General features: G+C 59.4%; 1 protein-coding gene across 24 annotated transcripts in view; it reads left to right on the top strand.

The window, feature by feature from the left end:
* Positions 1-18,191, top strand: part of ABLIM2 (actin binding LIM protein family member 2) — a 152,055-nt gene that overhangs the window by 68,874 nt on the left and 64,990 nt on the right. For all 24 annotated transcript variants that reach the window (XR_009540427.1, XR_009540445.1, XR_009540444.1 and 21 more), the window contains exons 7-8: positions 7,818-7,905; positions 12,359-12,417. Coding sequence is in view for 3 of the 24 variants with exons in the window: in XM_060148773.1 (XP_060004756.1) it covers positions 7,818-7,905; positions 12,359-12,417 (147 nt within the window). In the remaining 21 variants the exon portion in view is untranslated. The remainder of the gene's footprint in view (positions 1-7,817; positions 7,906-12,358; positions 12,418-18,191) is intronic.

Here is an 18,191-nt window from a genome sequence, read left to right as displayed (position 1 = left end):
GAGTGTCCCCCAGCTCAGCGCCGGCCACGAGGTAGCTGATGGGGGCTGGAGGATAAAGAGCCTCCCAGGGAAGAGGAATGCTTTTGTTTTCGCCCCTGCGGGCGGCGAGCTCCGCGGTGTGTGGCAGTTGAGTCAGCGGGACCTGCACAGCTCTGAGGTTCCTCCCCAGCGAGGAGGCAGCTGCAGGCAGGCGGGCGGGGACAGGCCGGCTCCACAGAGGGAGCAGCCGCCGTGCTGGGACCCCGCTGGGCGTGCAGTGGGCTCCTGAGGGCCGGCGGGTGGCAGGGGACAGGACCTGAAAAGGAAAGAGAAGGATCCAGACCGCTGGCTGGAGGGTGAGGGCATCTCTGTGCCCCCGCTCTCTGCCCCCGTCCTCACGGTCACACTGCCTGTTCCTGCCAGCCTGTCCCGGGAGCGGGGCTAGACAGGGGCCGAGGGGCCGACTGCTCCGACTGGGCTGTGGCGCCAGGACCCCGTGCAGGTAGGAAGCTCTCTGGGCCGATGGGGAGGCCACACGGGCTGCAGGTGGGTGGGATTGCAGGGAGCGGGGCAGATCAGCCAGGTGCAAGGCCCCCAAGGCACCTGCCACCCCACCCGGCTCTGACTCCTAAGGTGCTTGAGTAGGGGAGCAGCCCGGGCCTCTTCCCCGCCCCTGCGGAAGCCCTCAGTCTGTGCCGCGTCTGCATGCACCGGGCCCGGTACCAACTTATGCTGGGCGCCCGCCCGTGAGATGTGCATTTGGTGGTAGTGCAGTCCCCCCACTCCCTCTGTCACTTGAAATATTTAACATCCTCCACTGCATGTTGTCTCGCATCCTGCGTGTCTGGGGTGTCTGTCCTGATGAGCCAGCTCCATGCCGGGAGCGTCCTGGGTCCGGTGGGGACCTGGGAGGGGCTGACACAAGCCCCCTCCCCGTCGCGGGGTTGGCTGGCTGGGGTGGGGGGGGCAGGGCAAGGAGCAGAGGTAGGGGGCTGGGAGCAGCCCTGCTGCAGTGCTGGCTCCTGGGGATGGAGTCTCTCCACAGAGAGAGCTGGGAGGTGGCTGTGCATTGTCAGGGGACGGTGGTCTAAGCAGATCAACCAGCCCAGGGCTGGACGAGCGGAGGGGGTGTTGAGTGAGAGGGGATCCGTGGCTGAGTCCCTGCCATCACGTTGTTCTCTGCTGGTTCTCACAGTATTAGCAGGAACAGGTGGGCGGGGGCGGGGAATGGGGTGCGTCTTGGCCAGCCCCATCCTCCTTATAACCCTGGCGGGGCCTCTGTCTGAGCCCCACCTGCCTCCTGCAGCCTGGCTGTCTCCATGGTAACGGGAAGCCCAGGGTCCCCCTGGGACCACTAATTAATCCCTCCCTCCCTTTGTTCCTTCCTCTGTGCTTCCCTCCCTCCCTCCCTCCTTCTTCCCTTCCTTCCCTTCTCCATCCACTACTCACCTTCCTGAAGGCTCACTGTGTCCCAGCCTGGCCTGGGGGCGGAGTTCCCGGTGAGGACGGTGGCAGGGGTCCCCCTGCCTGACCTGGAGGAGCCCTGGAGGGAGGGGGGCGGCCAGCTGAAAGTTTCTCCATTTCAAATGGACCCTTTCCTGCGACTCCCGACACTGGTGTGTTTATTTCTTCCTCTTTTCTTTTCTCCTTGGCACTTTTCACCCTCCTAAGCCAGCAGGACTTTTATCACTGGGAGAAAACAAACCCTGAGTTCCGAACAAATAAAGGCGTTTCCTAAGGATAGAGGTGAAGTCAGCTTCCCAAGACCCCAGCTTCTCGCTCCCTTTTTAAAACTTAATGAACGTGTTTATTTTAAAAACACTCTCAGAGGGAATACCTGTTTATCCTAAAAGAAAAATCATCTATAATGAATGTCATCACCCAGAAAACTACCGTTAGCATTTAGACGTCATCCTTCTGGATCATGTGCACACACACACAGACACACGGACGCACACACACACAAAGACACGCACAGACACACAGACACACACAAAGACACACACAGACACACGGACACACACAAAGACACACACAGACACACACAAAGACACACAGACACACGGACACACACACACACAAAGACACGCACAGACACACAGACACACACACCCACACAGACACACGGACACACACGAAGACAGACACACGGACGCACACACACAGACACATGGACGCACACACACGAAGACACACACGAAGACACACACAGACACATGGACACACACACACACAAAGACACACACAGACACACGGACACACACACACACACGGACACACGAAGACACGCACACACGGACGCACACACACACAAAGACACGCACAGACATACGGACGCACACACACACAAAGACACACGGACACACACGAAGACACACACAGACACACGGACACACACGAAGACACACACAGACACACAGACACACGGACACACACACACACAAAGACACGCACAGACACACACACACACAAAGACACAGACACACGGACACACACGAAGACAGACACACGGACACACACACACAGACACACGGACGCACACACACGAAGACACACACAGACACACAGACACACACGAAGACACACACAGAAACATGAACACACACACACAAAGACACACACAGACACACGGACACACACACACACAAAGACACACACGGACACACACACACACAAAGACACACACAGACACACGGACACACACAGACACGCACACACGGACGCACACACACACAAAGACATGCACAGACACACGGATGCACACACACACAAAGACACACGGACACACACGAAGACACACACAGACACACGGACACACACGAAGACACACACAGACACACGGACACACACACACACAAAGACACACAGACACAGGAATACTCACAAACTTACATAGACACAGACACACACAGAGACACAGATACACACGGATACAGACACACAAATACACAGATACACACACATAGAGACACACACAGGGACACAAAAATACACACGCATACAGACTCACACACACACAGAGACACACAGAGACACACGCGGACTTGCCTTCAGCCTGACGCCACGCCCTGCTCAGCACCCAGCGAGGATCAGTGTGTTCTGTCCTGGTCCTTAACCATCGGTCCGTCAGCACATTCCCGGGCATCTGGGTTGAGAAAGCCCGGCAAGGGCGCCACACCGACGTCCTTACTGCAGGACTTCTCAGAGCCTTGATAGCTGACGTGCCCGGAGGTGGAGTATGTCACTTCGCTGCTCCCACAATCACTGGTCAGAACCCCCCTGTCCTCTAGGACCCCGTTATGCATGCCTGGTGGGTACTGTTTTCTCGTTCAGAACATCTTTATGGGACAGCCCCTCTGCGTGCAGCTCTGCTCTAGGGCCTGGGACAGCAGAGAACGAGGGGACAAGGCTTAGTCCTGGAGCGGTCACCCCAGTCCTGGAGCTGCGGGAGAGAGAGGAACACAGCCCAAACACAGTCAGGGAGCCACGCCAGCCTCCATGTGGTCCCCCAAGACCCCGAGCCCAGAGCGAGCCTGTCCCGAGGCCTGTGGCGTCAGCAATGGGGAGGGGGCAGGGCTGAGTCAGGGGTTCTGGGGAGGGTCTTTGCTGACATGGCACAGAGCTGGGAGGGCTGCCAGATGCTCCCCCCTCCCCCGACCGCATCCTTCCTGCTACAGATCTTGATTAGCTTCTCGGTAAATTTCATTTGATCGGTTGGCCCTGGAGATCAGGGCTTTCAAGATCCGGTTCCAGTTCTGGTCATTCACGAAGGAGACCAAAGCTTCAAACTGGGGGCTGTGCCGGGAGCAGCCCCTGGGAGCTGGGCTGGGGGATGTGCGCCCTGCAGCGGGGACCCAGGGGAGGGCCCCAAAGCAGGCGGAGGCACAGCTGCTTCTCCAGGGAATGGAAGAGGCCATGGATGGCTTTAGGGAGGAAAAGGGGGTGCCTGCTTCCGATGGGGTAGGGGAGGCCCATCCCTCCGTGCTTCCCACAGCTGGGGGAGGGGGGAGGGGTTGGCTGCTCGTCTCTGCAGGGAGGGGAGGGAGTTTCTGCAGCCCAGAGACACTGCCACATCTCCACAGTGCCAGGCCGGTCCCTAATGTCCACGGTCGGGCCGCGCTCAGTGCCCTCCACTCTGCCTGGGTACCGCTGAGGAACAGCGCTCGCTCTGTGCCCCCGGAGGCTGCGTTCCTAACGAGCCTGGTTCTGTCTGATTAAAGATGACAGCCGCTTGTCAGAAGGCACGAGACATCGTTTCCAAACCACGCACCGCAAAATCTCATGGGCTTTTGATACACTTTCAAAATCTGCGCCATCTTGAGTCCCACCTGGGTAAGGGGCTGCGCTGCCTCCCGGGCTGGGGGCTGGCGTGACGGCACAGATGACTGAGGCCCTTCTAGGACAGTTGTAGGGAGGAAAGGGCTCTGACGGAGCAGGGGCTGCTGCTGGGTTCCGATCACGTGGAACGCCCCGGCCACCGTGGCCACTGCGAGACAGAGCAGAGCAGCAGTGGGGGTTGTTGCAAGGGGTGAGGACACTTCTATTTTGGACTTCGTGAGCCTGTCTCAGTCGGCTTGGGCTGCTGTGCTATGAACTGCGAGGCTTAAACAACGGCTCTAGAGGCTGGAAGTCCGAGATCAAGGTACCAGTGCACTGGGGTCCTGGCTTGGAGATTGTCACCTTCTCCCCGTGTCCGCCCGTGGCAGAGAGCTCTGCTGCCTCATCTTGTAAGGACACGAGTCCTTATAAGACATCCTGGGGGCCCTACGTGGCTTTTCATGGCTGAATAATCTGCTGTTGTGTTTATCACACTCACATTTGGACATTTGGGCTGGTTCCACCTTCTGGCTACTGGGAATAACGCTGCTGTGAAGATTTACGTGTGCGTTATTGTGTGGACCCAGGTTTTTATCTCTCTTGTTCTCTTCCTTTTTCCTAAATACCTAGGAGTGGAATCGCTGGGTTGTGTGGTAGTTCTGTGTTTAACTTTTGGAGGCACTGACAGTGTTTTCCACAGTGGCTGCACCGTTTTACATCCCCACCACCGATGTGCAAGGGTTCCAATTTCTCCGTATCCTTACTAGCACTTGTTATTTTCCATTTTGTTTTACTTACAGTCGCCCTCGTGGGTGTGAGGTGGTGTCTCATTGTCGCTTGGATTTGCTTTTCCTGAATGACAGTCATGCTGAGCATCTCTGATTTGCTTCTTGGCCGTTCCTGTATCTTCTTTGGGGAAAAAATGTCCGTCCAAGCCGTTTGCCTATCTTTTAACTGGACTGTTTGTCTTTTTGTTGTTGAGCTGTAAGAGCTCTTTACATATTCTGATCCTAAACCCTTATCAGATCTGTGATTTGTAAATATTGTCTCCCATTCTATAGTTTGTCTTTTCACTTTCTTGATAACGTCCTTTGATGCACAAAAGTTGTTAATTTTTATGAAGTCCAACTTATCTATTGTGTTGTTGCGGCTCACGCTTTCCGTGTCATATCCGAAAATCCGCGACAAATCTGGGGTCAGCAAAATATACCCGTGTTTTCTTCTGTGGTTTTATACTTCTGTGGGAAAACTCTCTTACTGGCATGTAACACACAGAGGAGTCCATGAATCTCACACACTGGACACACCCAAGCCACCAGCATCCAGACCAAGAAAACACATGCCCCGCACCCCAGGCAGCCCCCTGGGGCCCCCAAGGCAGCCACCACCCTGACTCTGACCGTATAGATTCATTTGCCTCGTTTTGAACTTTGTAAAAATGGAATCGGCTCCGCGGTGTCTGGTTTCCTTCCTCGGCCTTGAGTCTGTTCTAGGCCTCCAAGTTGATTGCTCAGGGTGTGGGGTTTGGGGGTGCGTGGGCATGGGGTGCACACCACAGAGTCAGGGACCCCCCTCCGGCTGGGGACAGAGGCCACAAAGGCCAGACTCCTGGGCGCCAAGCCTGGCTCCACCCCCTCCTGCTGTGTGACCTTGCTCAGCTTCCTCCACCTCTCTGTGCCCTGGTGGAAACAAAGGTAGTCATGAACCTCACTTGTCACAGGATGAAGACCAGTCAGTGTGTGAAGCGGCTTCTTGCCTCTCCCTGTAGAAATAAGCGGTATCCCCGTCGCTTCTGGGGCGTTTGCTGGCTGCTGGGTTGGGGGGTGCTTTCCAGAGGGAAGAGTGTGGACGTTGGGCCAGGCCCTGGCGGTGGCCGCAGGGCTGTTTCTCTGCTCAGCCTTAATTCTCATTGGTCGGGCTGGGGTTTCAAGCCTGTCCTCTTACAGACTGTCCCCACGGCTTTCTCCCTCCACCTGACTCACGTGTAGACGTGCCGTGTAGGCAACAGTGTGTGCTTTCTCCCCCAAGTGGCTGTCACAGAACTCCTGCTGTTTGATGTCATGAGGGTGGGTTGCTCCCTCGACCCAGAGTGAAGGGGGTGCCTGCCTGAGGAAGGCGTGAGGACAGGTCAGAGGTCACAATGTTTAAAGCACGTGAGTCCTCAGTTGACACCTGGGACCTGATAGCAGGTGGTTTCTATTAAAGCTACAGCGCTGTTCCAATCTCCTGTTTGTACCTCAAGGACGGAGCTGCTCTGACCGCTCGGCATTTTAAGGCTGAAGTGGCAGCTTCACCCTCACTCTGCCTGGGCCCAGTGCTGCAATGTGACCTGCTCCCAGATAGATTCCTGAGACTAGGGGCCCCCTGCCCTCGGAGGCTCACTGTCTAGCGGGGAAGACTCACCCGAAATAATTGTCAAACCCTGTGAAAATGGGGCTGTGGGAGCCCAGAGCAGGGAAGCAATCAGGGGAAGCTTCCAAGAGGAGGTGGCGTTGGAGATGAGATCGGGAACATTCCAGGTGGTCCCGGGTGCGAGAGTGGGGAGGGCAGTCCTGGTGGAAGGGGCTGCAGGTGCAAAGGCCCGGAGGCCGCAGAGCCGGCAGGACTGAGCACTCGGCATTCTCACGCTTCCCCAAGCATCCCTTTGCCTGGAGACACGTGTGGGCCACGCAGACTGACACCTCCGGTCCCACACGCAGGAAGGGAGTCTGTTCCGGATTCTTCCTCCCTGATACTCAGGGGTCCCCTCGGGCCTGGTTTGCACGGAAGGCACCGGTGGGGAAGGGGAAGGAAAGTGAGGTGCTTGTAATGAATTTGCACCCCGTTACTTACTGATTCAGGAGAGTATTACTAATTAAGTTTTGAGAGCGGTGATTAACCTTCGCATCTCAGGAGAGAGTGAGGGGGTTACATCCACATCTAGCAGCAGGCCACAGCCACACCCAGCCCAGGTGAAGGTCGGTGTACAGTCATGCTGAAGACACCGTGTAGCAATAAGCCAAACTTGCCAATGTCCTTTGTTTTGGTTATTTCGGTATTAATATTTTAATCGATTTGAATGGGTTTCAAGAATGATAGAAACAGCAAAACGCTCCTTGAGAAAACTGAGCGATACAGAGAGACAAAAAGAAAATGATCTATCACTTTCACCCCACCTGTCCTGTCCCTCCGTCTGGGGAAATAACGTTAGGTCCTCCCTCCCCGCCCCACCAAGATACAGAGGTGCATGGGACCTGGCCCCCCTCTGCCTCGTGGGTGGGGCAGACCCATCCACCACTGAGCCGGGAGGAGCTGGCGACACAGCTGCTCTCCCGGAGGCCGGTCTCTGCTCCCAGGCATGGCCCCAGGGGGCAGGGGCCACATTCACACACCCTGGACGGCCTGGGGCACCACCGGTCCCGTCCCATCCCCCTGGGTGTGGGCTCTCCACCACACAGCCCGCCTTCCTGCCTCACCTGAGCACCTGCGTGAGGACACGCCGTGCCCTGAGCAGAAACGCCTGTGCTTTGTGCTTTTTCCAGGCGGGGGAGAAGCACTTCCACCCTCTGTGTGCGCTATGTGTCGGGTGCGGCCGGATGTTCGCGGAAGGCGAGGAGATGTATCTGCAAGGTAAGAAGGAGAGCGTGCTGCTCGGGACCCGAGGGCACCAAACAGGCGGCCCCCGGCCCCACGCCCTGTGCCGGGTGTGCCCTGGCGTGTCAGCGAGCTTTCCTGCTAGTTAGGGAACCCCGCCCCCCAGCAGGGATGGGGGTCCAGGGCCCAGCAGGCTCTCCCCACGGAGCACCCGCCAGAGTCGGCAGAGTGACAGCCTGCCCGGTTTTGCATCGTCCATCCACGTGATGTCCGTGAACCTGAGATGGACGCGATAAGAGAAAGGCCAAATTCAGGAGCAAGATGCAGGAGTGTTGGAAATTTGGGTCCCAGCAGCCAAACGGAAGTGGCTGTGGTCTGTGGTCGCTTCAAGCCTGTCCTGAAAGCCCCTCAGCTCAGGGCTTTCCCCCGCACTACCCTCCCTTGATTGGTGAGGGAGCGTGGAGACCACGGGCCGCTCCTGAGGCTTTTCTCCTGGTCAAGGGAGTCGCCAAAGTGTCGGTAAAGAGAGTTCTGGAGAAAAACATAGCCAACCTTCTAACCCATTTCGTGGCATTTCATGGGAAATCCCCAAGCCATTCACCATTAAAATAATAATAATAATAGAATAAAGGCGAGGCGTCCTGTGGCCACCAGACCTGGAGAAGCAGCAGGTGACAGCCAGTTGCCCCCTCCCTCCTGCAGTGACCCTGTTCAGCTCGTTCCTGCTTTTGTTCAAAAAATTGCACCAACACTCAGACCAGAGCACCCAGCTCCCAGCTATTGCTTTACATGTTTATTCACCGGGGTGCTAGGAGTTCTCCTTCGAGCTACACTTAGTTTTATCACCTTGAAGACCCACCCCATCCCTGTGGCTTATTCATTCCCAAGCCTTGATAAAGAAAGATTATTTGGACACTTGTCAAAACGGTAGGAAGACGGTATATTCAGGACATGGCAGAAGGTGGGAGGCGAGTCAGGCCAACTCCGAATTCACAAGGACGGGGGATTTATAGCCAAGGAGGGGGTGGGGATTAGTGGGGGACGGGTGGATGGAAAATTACCAAGAGGAAAGGCCGAGAAGGATTCCTGCTGAAGACAGGCCAGCGGCCTAGATGCAAAGTCAGTGGTGGGGCTGAGGCTCCCCAGTGCCCTCGCTGACACTGGGCTCGCAGGTTGAAGGCCTTCCCCGAGGGGCCTGGGTGGGTTGGGTTAGATGCTGAGACCCCCTGTCTCTGTAGTCACATTGTCTTTTCAAGGACGTCAGTGTCTCCGTGACCCCGGAGGCAAGCTGAGTAGGGCCAGACGGGCTATTGGATGACCTCACCCCGCGTCCTTCTGGGGCCGTGTGTCACACAGGCCTCCCTTTCTGAGACTGAACCTCGTGGGGTGACGTCAGCCAGGACTGGCTGGTCCCCAGCGTCCCCTCTTGTTCTTCAGTCTTGAGAGCTTATGAAAGGGGTCCTTTACGTATGTCCGGGTGGGGAGGGTTCACCCTGCCCGAGGCGCCCACGCCCACTGTAAGTGGCTCCTTCAGGACGTACTGACGCCTAGCACAGTGGCATCGAGCGGGCAGCTTGGGGACACGAGCTGGCCATCAAGGGGACCCAGTCTCAGAACAAAGATGCTCTTCATGGCTCTGGGCTCCCTGTTCCTGATGCGGGACCTGCCCTGACTTTCTGTGGGATGTCGCAGCCCATCCCGTCGCCTCCCAGCCTCTTTCCCAGTCTGTGCCGGAAGGGTTCAGACCCGGTCGGTGATTTTTCACGCCCCACTCCACGGAGCACCAGAGTTCCACGGTGAGGGGCCCCTTTGGGGCTCTGGCCCTGCCCTGCACGGACACCCCGAGACCCTCTGCCTGGTCCACCTGGATGCTGGGGCTCCAGGAGGGCGTATTTGACGGGTGAATCCCATGCAGCAAAAGCTGCAAGGAGCAGAGGTCCCGGAGAGCCCTTTGGCCTCCGAGGGAGATGAGGTGCCCCCCCGCCAAATACCAGCACTGCCACCCAGCCCTGGACGCACCTTCCTGTCTGCAGACTCAGTGAACATAGGCGGGGCCGTCTGACTCTCGCTAATTATCAGGGAGACCCAGATTAAAATAACGCGTTGATGTTATTTTTCCCACTGGGTGGACGAGGGTTAAAAGGAAAGACACATCCCCATGCTATGGGGATTGGAGGAAACGGGCGTCTTACCTGGCTCGTGGGCGAAAACTGGGGAATTGCCAAGATGCCGCAAGAGCCTTCAAAATGCCCACACCCGGGCTTCCCTGGTGGCGCAGTGGGTGAGAGCCCGCCTGCCGATGCAGGGGACCCGGGTTCGTGCCCCGGTCCGGGAAGATGCCACATGCTGCGGAGTGGCTGCGCCCGTGAGCCATGGCCGCTGAGCCTGCGCGTCCGGAGCCTGTGCTCCGCAACGGGAGAGGCCACAACAGTGAGAGGCCCGCGTACCGCAAAAAAAAAAAAAAAAAAAAATGCCCACACCCTCTGAGCCAAGACCCCACTTTTAGGAAGCCCTCAAGTAAATCAGAGAGATGGGGTGGAACTCGTGTACAATGGACTCCCCGCAACTTTTTTTTTTAATATAAATTTACTTATTTATTTGGCTGCGTAGGGTCTTCGTTGCTACACGCGGGCTTTCTCTAGTTGTGGCGAGTGGGGTCTACTCTTCGTTGCAGTTGCAGTGCGCTGGCTTCTCATCGCGGTGGCTTCTCTTGTTGTAGAGCACAGGCTCTAGGCACGCGGGCTTCAGTAGTTGTGGCACATGGGCTCAGTAGTTGTGGCTCGCAGGCTCTAGAGCACAGGCTCAGTAGTTGTGGAGCACGGGCTCAGTCGCTCTGCAGCATGTGGGATCTTCCCGGACCAGGGCTCGAACCCGTGTCCCCTGCATTGGCAGGCAGATTCTTAACCACTGCGCCACCAGGGAAGTCCCTCCCTGCAACTTTATTCAGAAATAAAACTTTGGAACTAACAGGCAAGGAGCAGATAGAGACGTTCTCATCAATCCGTACGATGCAATATTATGCAGCCCTTAAAGTTACAGTTTTGATATTTAATTACGTGCAGAAATACTAAGACACTTTTAAGCAAAAATTGCAGGATACAAAACTGTGTACCTACGTTGTATTTAATATGTGTGTACGCTGCAAGACAGCCCGACCCAAGGTGGGTAGGAGGTTACAGATGATTTTAATTTTCCTATATATTCTTTTTTAGGCTTGTTTAAATTTTAATCAGAAAAACAGCGATTACCTTTGTAATCATAAACAATGTTTTAAAAAAAGAAAAGCTTACGCACAAACCAACCGAGGCCCGGTCTCTCTGGGAGCTCCGGGTTGGAGCAGATATTTTCCCAGGGAGGAGCAGAAATAAGTTCCCTTCCCCGGCGTTAACTCACGTGACCTGGAGGCTTTGCAGGCGGAAATGGGGTGCAGCTCCTTCCTGCCACCACACATTTAAGCCCCTGCTGTGTGCCGGGCCCCTACTACGTCCACTCTGTGTGGCTTGTTCGGGGGATGTGAGAATGGGATGGACAAGGCTCCCACCTCCACGCGGGGCATGGGCTGTCCTGGCAGCGGTGGATGTAAACGCGGACACAGCAGCCGTGGCCACCCGCAGAGGGTGCGTGAGTGGAGTGCGGATGGACGGAGGGAGAAAGGGGGCCGGGCTGAGGTTCAGGGAGGCCCAAGGGGGGAAGCAAGCGCTCTGGGCCCTGAAGTTATTACCCCTGTTTAGTTATATTAAATCCTGCTAAAGGCCTGAACAGGTAGGGTTATTGTCGGCCCTGTGTGCAGGTGGGAAAACTCTGAGACTCGGGGAGGTCGAGTTTGAATTAGAAAAGAGCAGGGCCCTTGGGGTCCTTGGGACGCTTGGTGACCTGTTACCTTGAGGGTGGCGCCTGTAGCTGTGGAAGCTGGGCGGGGCCGGCATGAGCGAGACAGCGCAGACACCCCGCGAGTGAGTGCGGGGTCGGGCCCCCAGCCTGCAGCCCTCATCTTCACCCCACACCTAAGGTTCCCGCCTGGGGGTCCCCGAGGAGAGCCCTGCCCCAAGCCCTCGTTCCCCAGGCAGGTCCCACTGGGCTCCGGCCCCCCACTGCGCCCATGGCTGGGCCTGGCCACTGCCCACCCGCACAGAGGAGCTGGTGCAGGTCGCACGGCAGCCCCTCTTGTCTCCCCTGCCTCTGAATAGAAGCCACCCGCAGACCCCCTCCTCGGAGAAGCCTCGTCTGGGTGCCCGGGGTTCCGAGGGACCCCATGGGAGCATCAGCTCATGGTGGGGCGTTTCCTGTCTGTTTCATGTCCTCCCCTTCCCGGTGGGGCTGTGAGCCCCCGTGATCGGCCCCAGACCCAGCCCTGACCTGTGACTCCGGCACAGACGAAGGGGAGTGAGGGTCCGAGTGTGGACGCCAGCTCCCTCCTCCTGACACTCCGCACGGCCCCTGCGTCTCCGGAAATAACACTAACACTTCCCTCTTGGGAATCTGTCCCCAGGCTCCTCCATCTGGCACCCGGCGTGTCGACAGGCAGCCAGAACTGAAGACAAAAGCAAGGTTGGTGGAATTCAATCTCTTCCGACGCCTTTCCCCCGCTTCTGCGCTATCACCACACGGTTAAGAGGACGCTGGCTGGGTCTGCAGACTTGCCGGCCAGTCCCACCAGGCTCTGGGGCAGGTGGCCCGAGGCCTGGCGATGTTGAGGTGTAAACAGGTAGATCAGCTGCTGGGTGGGACCAGGGCCCTTCCCGCACTGGCCCTGCCGACCTCTTCCTTTGTTCAGTGGACGCTGATGGCTGTGGAAGTTTTGGGACAACTGCAAAGTTAGCGGGTCTCCAAACAGTCCCAAGACCATCCATACTTCTGACGCCAACGGCTAGTTCGAGGGGTCCTCACAGCTGCCCGCAGGTTCATTAATGTGTCTGAAGCACTCACGAACTGTTACAGCCCCGTTATGGTTTATCCCGGCAGGGGGCAGGGGGAGATACAGAGTGAAATCAGCCCAGCATGGGGCGGGGTCCAGGAGGGGTCCGGACACACGGTACCATTGTCTTCTCCCCGTGGAGTCCAGACTCGGCCCCTCCCAGTGACGGGTGACAGCGCACACGGAGTATTGCCAACCAGGGAAGCTCCGGGGCCAGAGACCTTATCGGTGCTCCATTAAATGACTGATCGGTTGGTTGGTTGATTGATTGGTTGCCATGTGGTTGATTTCACTCTCCAGGTGACATGACCCAAGACCACCAGAATCATAGGGTTGGTCTTTCTGGCGTGGCCAGCCCCACTCTAAGAATTTTGGGTGCAGTTAGCCCCCTCCCTAAACAGAGACATCCTATCGGGTACGATCACCTTCCAGAAACTAGAGCAAGACCTCCCTCTGGGCCAGGCTAGACCACCCTCTAGGCCAGGCCAAATTCCTTGCCCCTCAGAGGCCCTGTGCTGGGCGCCAGGCTGCAGGTGCAGGGTGAGAAAGGAGGCCGGCATGCCCCTGACCCTTCCGGGGCTGGCGTCCCAGAGAGAGGCAGAAATCAACGCCTCAGCAAGAAGATAATGCAGCAGTGGTTGGCGGGGCAGGAGAGCGGGGAAGGACCGACCTCACCTGGGATGGTTGGGGGGATGGGGGTGCAGGCGGTCCTCCAGAGGAAATGAGTGGGAGCTGAGCCAGAAGATGAGACAGTGCCAGCCCTGAAGAGAGGGAGAGGGAGTGCGGTTCCAGGCAGGGTGGGGGTTCGTGCAAAGGCCCTGGGGCAGGAACAGGGCAAGCTCCCTTTGGCTTGGGTGGCGGTGGGGTGAGCAGGGGAGGGGTCCCGCTGCCCCTGGGCTGCCACGCCTCCATCCTCACCGCTCCCTTTCTCCCCTGCACCTTCGCAAACGCGTTGCTTCCGCCGGAGATGCCCTCTCGTGCCCTTGCATCACGCATCCTGGCAAACTCCTCCTTTGGGATTTAAGATTCACCCAGAACGTCAGCCCCTGAAGACCTTGCCAACTCCTGCTCCTGCCCCGCGTCCTCAGCTCACACCCCGCAGGCAGCTCCCTCTTCCCTAAAAGCCTGGAGGAAAGGCTCCAGTCTCTCCGTCCTGAATTCCCGGCTCCCACACGAGTCCTGGCAGGTGACACACTCAAGCGTTTGCGGGTTGAAGGAAGGAAGTGAATACAATGAACTGCAGCCCAGGGGACTGCAGGCCCTCGAGGGGAGGCGTGTCAGCCAGCTTTGCTCTGTCAGGCACTACCAGGCCCTGTGCCAGGGGGCCCCCCACCCCTGCAGGACCCCCACTGGGAGCCACGCCCTGCAGGGCCCCGGGATAGCGTAGCTGGTCCGCGGGCGGCGAGTGGTGTGTGACCCACAGGACCCCGGGCCCGGCCTCAGGACGCCAGCAACCCCTGGCTTTCCACTCTGTCCCCCATGCCTGGTGTCCCAGGCATGCCAACCCTTTTAAAGCCAGCAGACAGGCTACGGATAAGCCGGGTGGCGGTGGGCCCTTGAAGACCCTGGCTACTCAGATGCCGCATAGCACGGGTCTGCATCCGTGTCTGGGAGATGGACAGGGAAACTGCTGCAGGGGGTGGGGGGACGCACGGGGTCGCTAGCGTGCCCGTGTGTGGTGTGCAGAGTGATGCTGGGATCACTGCAGAGTTCAGACCCAGCCTTCTTGGACCCAAGCCCGTGGGATACCCAGAATGCCTTTCCGGGGTGAGGGGCTCGCTCTGCTGGTGGCAGCTCTGGGTCAAGAGGCCGAGGTGACCGGGGTCCCTGGGTGGAGGCGGGGAGGGGCTGGGAGGAGCAGAGGCTGGAGAGTCAGGCAGGTCCCCCGGGAAGCGCCGGGGGTCTCGGTGGCTCCCTGCGCCTCTGCGGCAGCTGCGTTTGGCAGGAGGGGCCGTTGCCCAGAGGAGTTCGGCTCCAGGAGGAAAGGGGCAGAGCTCTGCTGTTGGGCGTACTTTGCTCTGTACTGTTGACGCTGGTTCTGTTCGTTGAGCCCTTCACTGATACCTTGCACCTTGGGAGCGAGGGGTCAGGGCTGCAGAGTCCCCCCCACCCCTGGCTGTGTGGAGGGAGCAGAGCCAGAGCAGAAACTTGTCCCCAGACCTAGCAGACGCCGCGGGGGCTCAGGGCTTGGGAATTCCTGGTGGGCTGGATGGAGACCCACCTCGTGAACTTTGGCCCACGAGACGTGATGGGGGCATGGGCTGGTGGAGGGGACCCTCCTCGTACCGGGCCCTCGGGCTGGGTGGGACCCAGCCCAGTTCAGCACACTTGCCAAGCCCGTTCTGAGAGAACTGAAGAGGGAAACCCTCACATTTTCTTTGGCAGTTGATTTCAGGGGGTTTGGAAGCCGCTGCTTCTGGGGCATCTGCCCCTTCGTGATGCGTTCGTGGCTCTCGGCCTGCAGCACCGAGGTGACTAAATCCAAGCCCTGCTGTTCCTGATAGAGGCGGGAACAGGTGGACTTAGGGGCACGTTACGTCCGAGGGCCGTGGGGACCGTCCTGCTACCCCTGGTGTGTCACGGCGACCTGGGGAAGGGTGGCCCTGAGCCGGGGTGGGAGGGCTCTGCGGAGGAGGACCACGTGCCCCGGGCCCTCTGTGTCCCCAGAGCCCCCCCGGCCAGGTCAGCGTGCCCGGCACCAGCCCCTGGACTCTGGACCCACTGCTGAGCTGGCCTCAGGCTGCTGCCAGGCCTGGTGGCAGCAGCCGCCTCTGCTCCCAGCCTGGAGGCCACTGGCCCCGCGGAAGCGAGGCTCTCTGAATGCTGCAGGCTGGCGGGACAGGGAGGAAGGGAAGGCTTGTTGCCCCGGGGACTGGTCATTGCCCTGGACTTGGCTTCCTGGGCTTGTTTCCACAGATGCTTTGGGAACATTTGGGGCAGAGGCCAGCAGCCTGACAACAGTTGCCCTTCCGTGTCCTGGGACAGCATCCAGGCCCCAGTCATGCCCTGCTTGTCCCTTGTTTCACCCTCCCCGGGTCCCAGCCCCACCTCCGCCCCTCAGGGCCTCTTCTGTCTCGCCCGGGAAATGAGAATAAACTCTGGGCCTGGTGGGCGGGCAGTGAGTGGGCACATCAGTGGGTGGACAGGGCAGTGAGTGGACAGGGCAGTGGTGGGCGGGGCAGTGAGGGAGTGTGGCAGTGAGTGGACAGGGCAGTGGTGGGCGGGGCAGCGGGTGGGCGGGACAATGAGTGGACAGGGCAGTGGTGGGCAGGGCAGTGAGCAGGACAGTAGGTGGACAGGGCAGTGGGTGGATGGGGAAGTGGTAGGCAGGGCAGTGGGTGGGCGGGGCAGTGAGGGGGTGTGGCAGTGAGTGGATGGGGAAGTGGGTGGACAGGGCAGTGTGTGGACAGGGCAGTGTGTGGGCGGGGCAGTGAGGGGTGTGGCAGTGAGTGGACGGGGCAGTGGGTGGACAGGGCAGTGAGTGGACAGGACAGCGGGTGGGTGGGGCAGTGGGCGGGCCAGGCAGTGTGTGGACAGGGCAGTGATGGACTGGGCAGTAAGGGGTGTGGCAGTGAGTGGACAGGGCAGCGAGTGGACAGGGCAGTGGGCGGGCCGGGCAGTGCGTGGACAGGACAGCGAGTGGACAGGGCAGTGGTGGGTGGGGCAGTAGGTGGGCGGGGCAGTGAGTGGACAGGGCAGTGGGTGGGTGGGGCAGTGGGTGGACAGGGCAGTGGTGGGCTGGGCAGTGGGTGGGCGGGGCAGTGAGTGGACAGGGCAGTGAATGGACAGGGCAGCGAGTGGACAGGGCAGCGGGTGGGCAGGGCAGTGGGTGGGCCGGGCAGTGGGGGGGCCGGGCAGTGCGTGGACGGGACAGCGAGTGGACAGGGCAGTGGTGGGCGGGGCAGTAGGTGGGCGGGGCAGTGAGTGGACGGGGCAGTGGGTGGGTGGGGCAGTGGGTGGACAGGGCAGTAGTGGGTGGGGCAGTGGGTGGGTGGGGCAGTGAGTGGACAGGGCAGTGGTGGGCTGGGCCGTGGGTGGGCGGGGCAGTGACTGGACAGGGCAGCGGGTGGACAGGGCAGCGGGTGGGCAGGGCAGTGGGCGGGCCAGGCAGTGGGTGGGTGGGGCAGGCACAGATGATTTTCCCTGGGCACTCAGGTCCCCTTGGAGATAGTTCTCCAGCCAGCTGACTGCTTCCTGCCCGTGCGGCAGGGAGAAAGCTGTACCTTTCTGTATTGTTCGCTGCCTGCAAGGTAGCTAACGTGCATGAACCAGCCAGCCCCGGTCAGCTCCGGGTCAGCCCAGCGGGGTCTGCTCAGGGGGCCATCAGCCCCTGAGAAGGGCAGCAGAGGTGGCGTCACTAACTCCCTCTGAGTCCGGCCTGTGGGTGGAGGCAGCTCCACTCTTATGTGGTAAATCCAGACGAGAGCTAACTCACTCGTCTGGAGAGCTGCTCAGCAGTCATCTAACTAGTGCCCCTCACGCCAGGCCCAGTGGGCTCCAGGACCCCCGGGAGCCAGCTCCATCTCTGTGTCCAGCAGCAGGGGCCGGCACCGGAGTCCATGCCAGGCCGAGCCAGGAGAGGGAGGGCAGTCCTTCCTCAATGCCCGGAAGGCCTCCCTGACTGCGTGATCCCCTGGGGGATGGGTGCCCCCCCGGACAAGGACGTGCGTCTGCTGAGCGTGCCCATGGAAAGCCCGTCGGAAGGCTGTGGTCCTAACTGCCCGTCCCCAGTGCATCGTTGGGCAGTGAATCACATGGTCATTCAACACACAGCCACTGAGCACCTGCTGTGTCCCTTCTGGGCTGGGTACCAGGAACATGGAGGTGAATAAGACCAGCGGGTCCCTGCCCTACAGGAGGGCCCACGTCCTCTGGCAGGGGAGACAGATGGGCAGGCTCCAGGGTGCAGGATGCTTGCCTGTGACAGGGGGAGGGACGGGGCCAGCTTCCCGGAGCTGAGACTTGGCAGGTGTGTGGGAGAGTGGGTCACAGGGCCCAGCCCTGTTCTGGCTCTGGGTCCCAAGCCAGAGGGGCCACGATCTGCTGGGGATTGCATGAGGGTTTCAGAGCCATGGTAGGGGCGGCCCCGTGTCAGCTGAGTAGCTGAGAGGAGCTCCTTGCATGAAGAAGGTGGCCGGGGACAGCCGGGCGGGTTCCTGCTCTGTTGGCAGCAGAGGGAGCCTGGACTGACCGGGCTGGTCCCCCAGGCTGCGGGTCTCCACGGTTACCGTTTCAAGAGCCCATGTCCTTCCCCACCCCCACCCCAAACCCGGGGCACAGAGGTCCGGGCTGCTTACCGCGGGGGCACCTGGAAGGAAGCAAGAGCCCCTGTGCTAACTGTGAGGCCGCTGAGCAGGGAGAAGACAGGCTTGTTGAGATGGTCCCAGAGGCCCAAACGCAAGGACGG

This window comes from Lagenorhynchus albirostris, chromosome 4 (genome assembly GCF_949774975.1).
Source record: "Lagenorhynchus albirostris chromosome 4, mLagAlb1.1, whole genome shotgun sequence".
Taxonomy (NCBI): domain Eukaryota; kingdom Metazoa; phylum Chordata; class Mammalia; order Artiodactyla; family Delphinidae; genus Lagenorhynchus; species Lagenorhynchus albirostris.
This window is presented reverse-complemented; position numbering and strand designations above follow the sequence as displayed.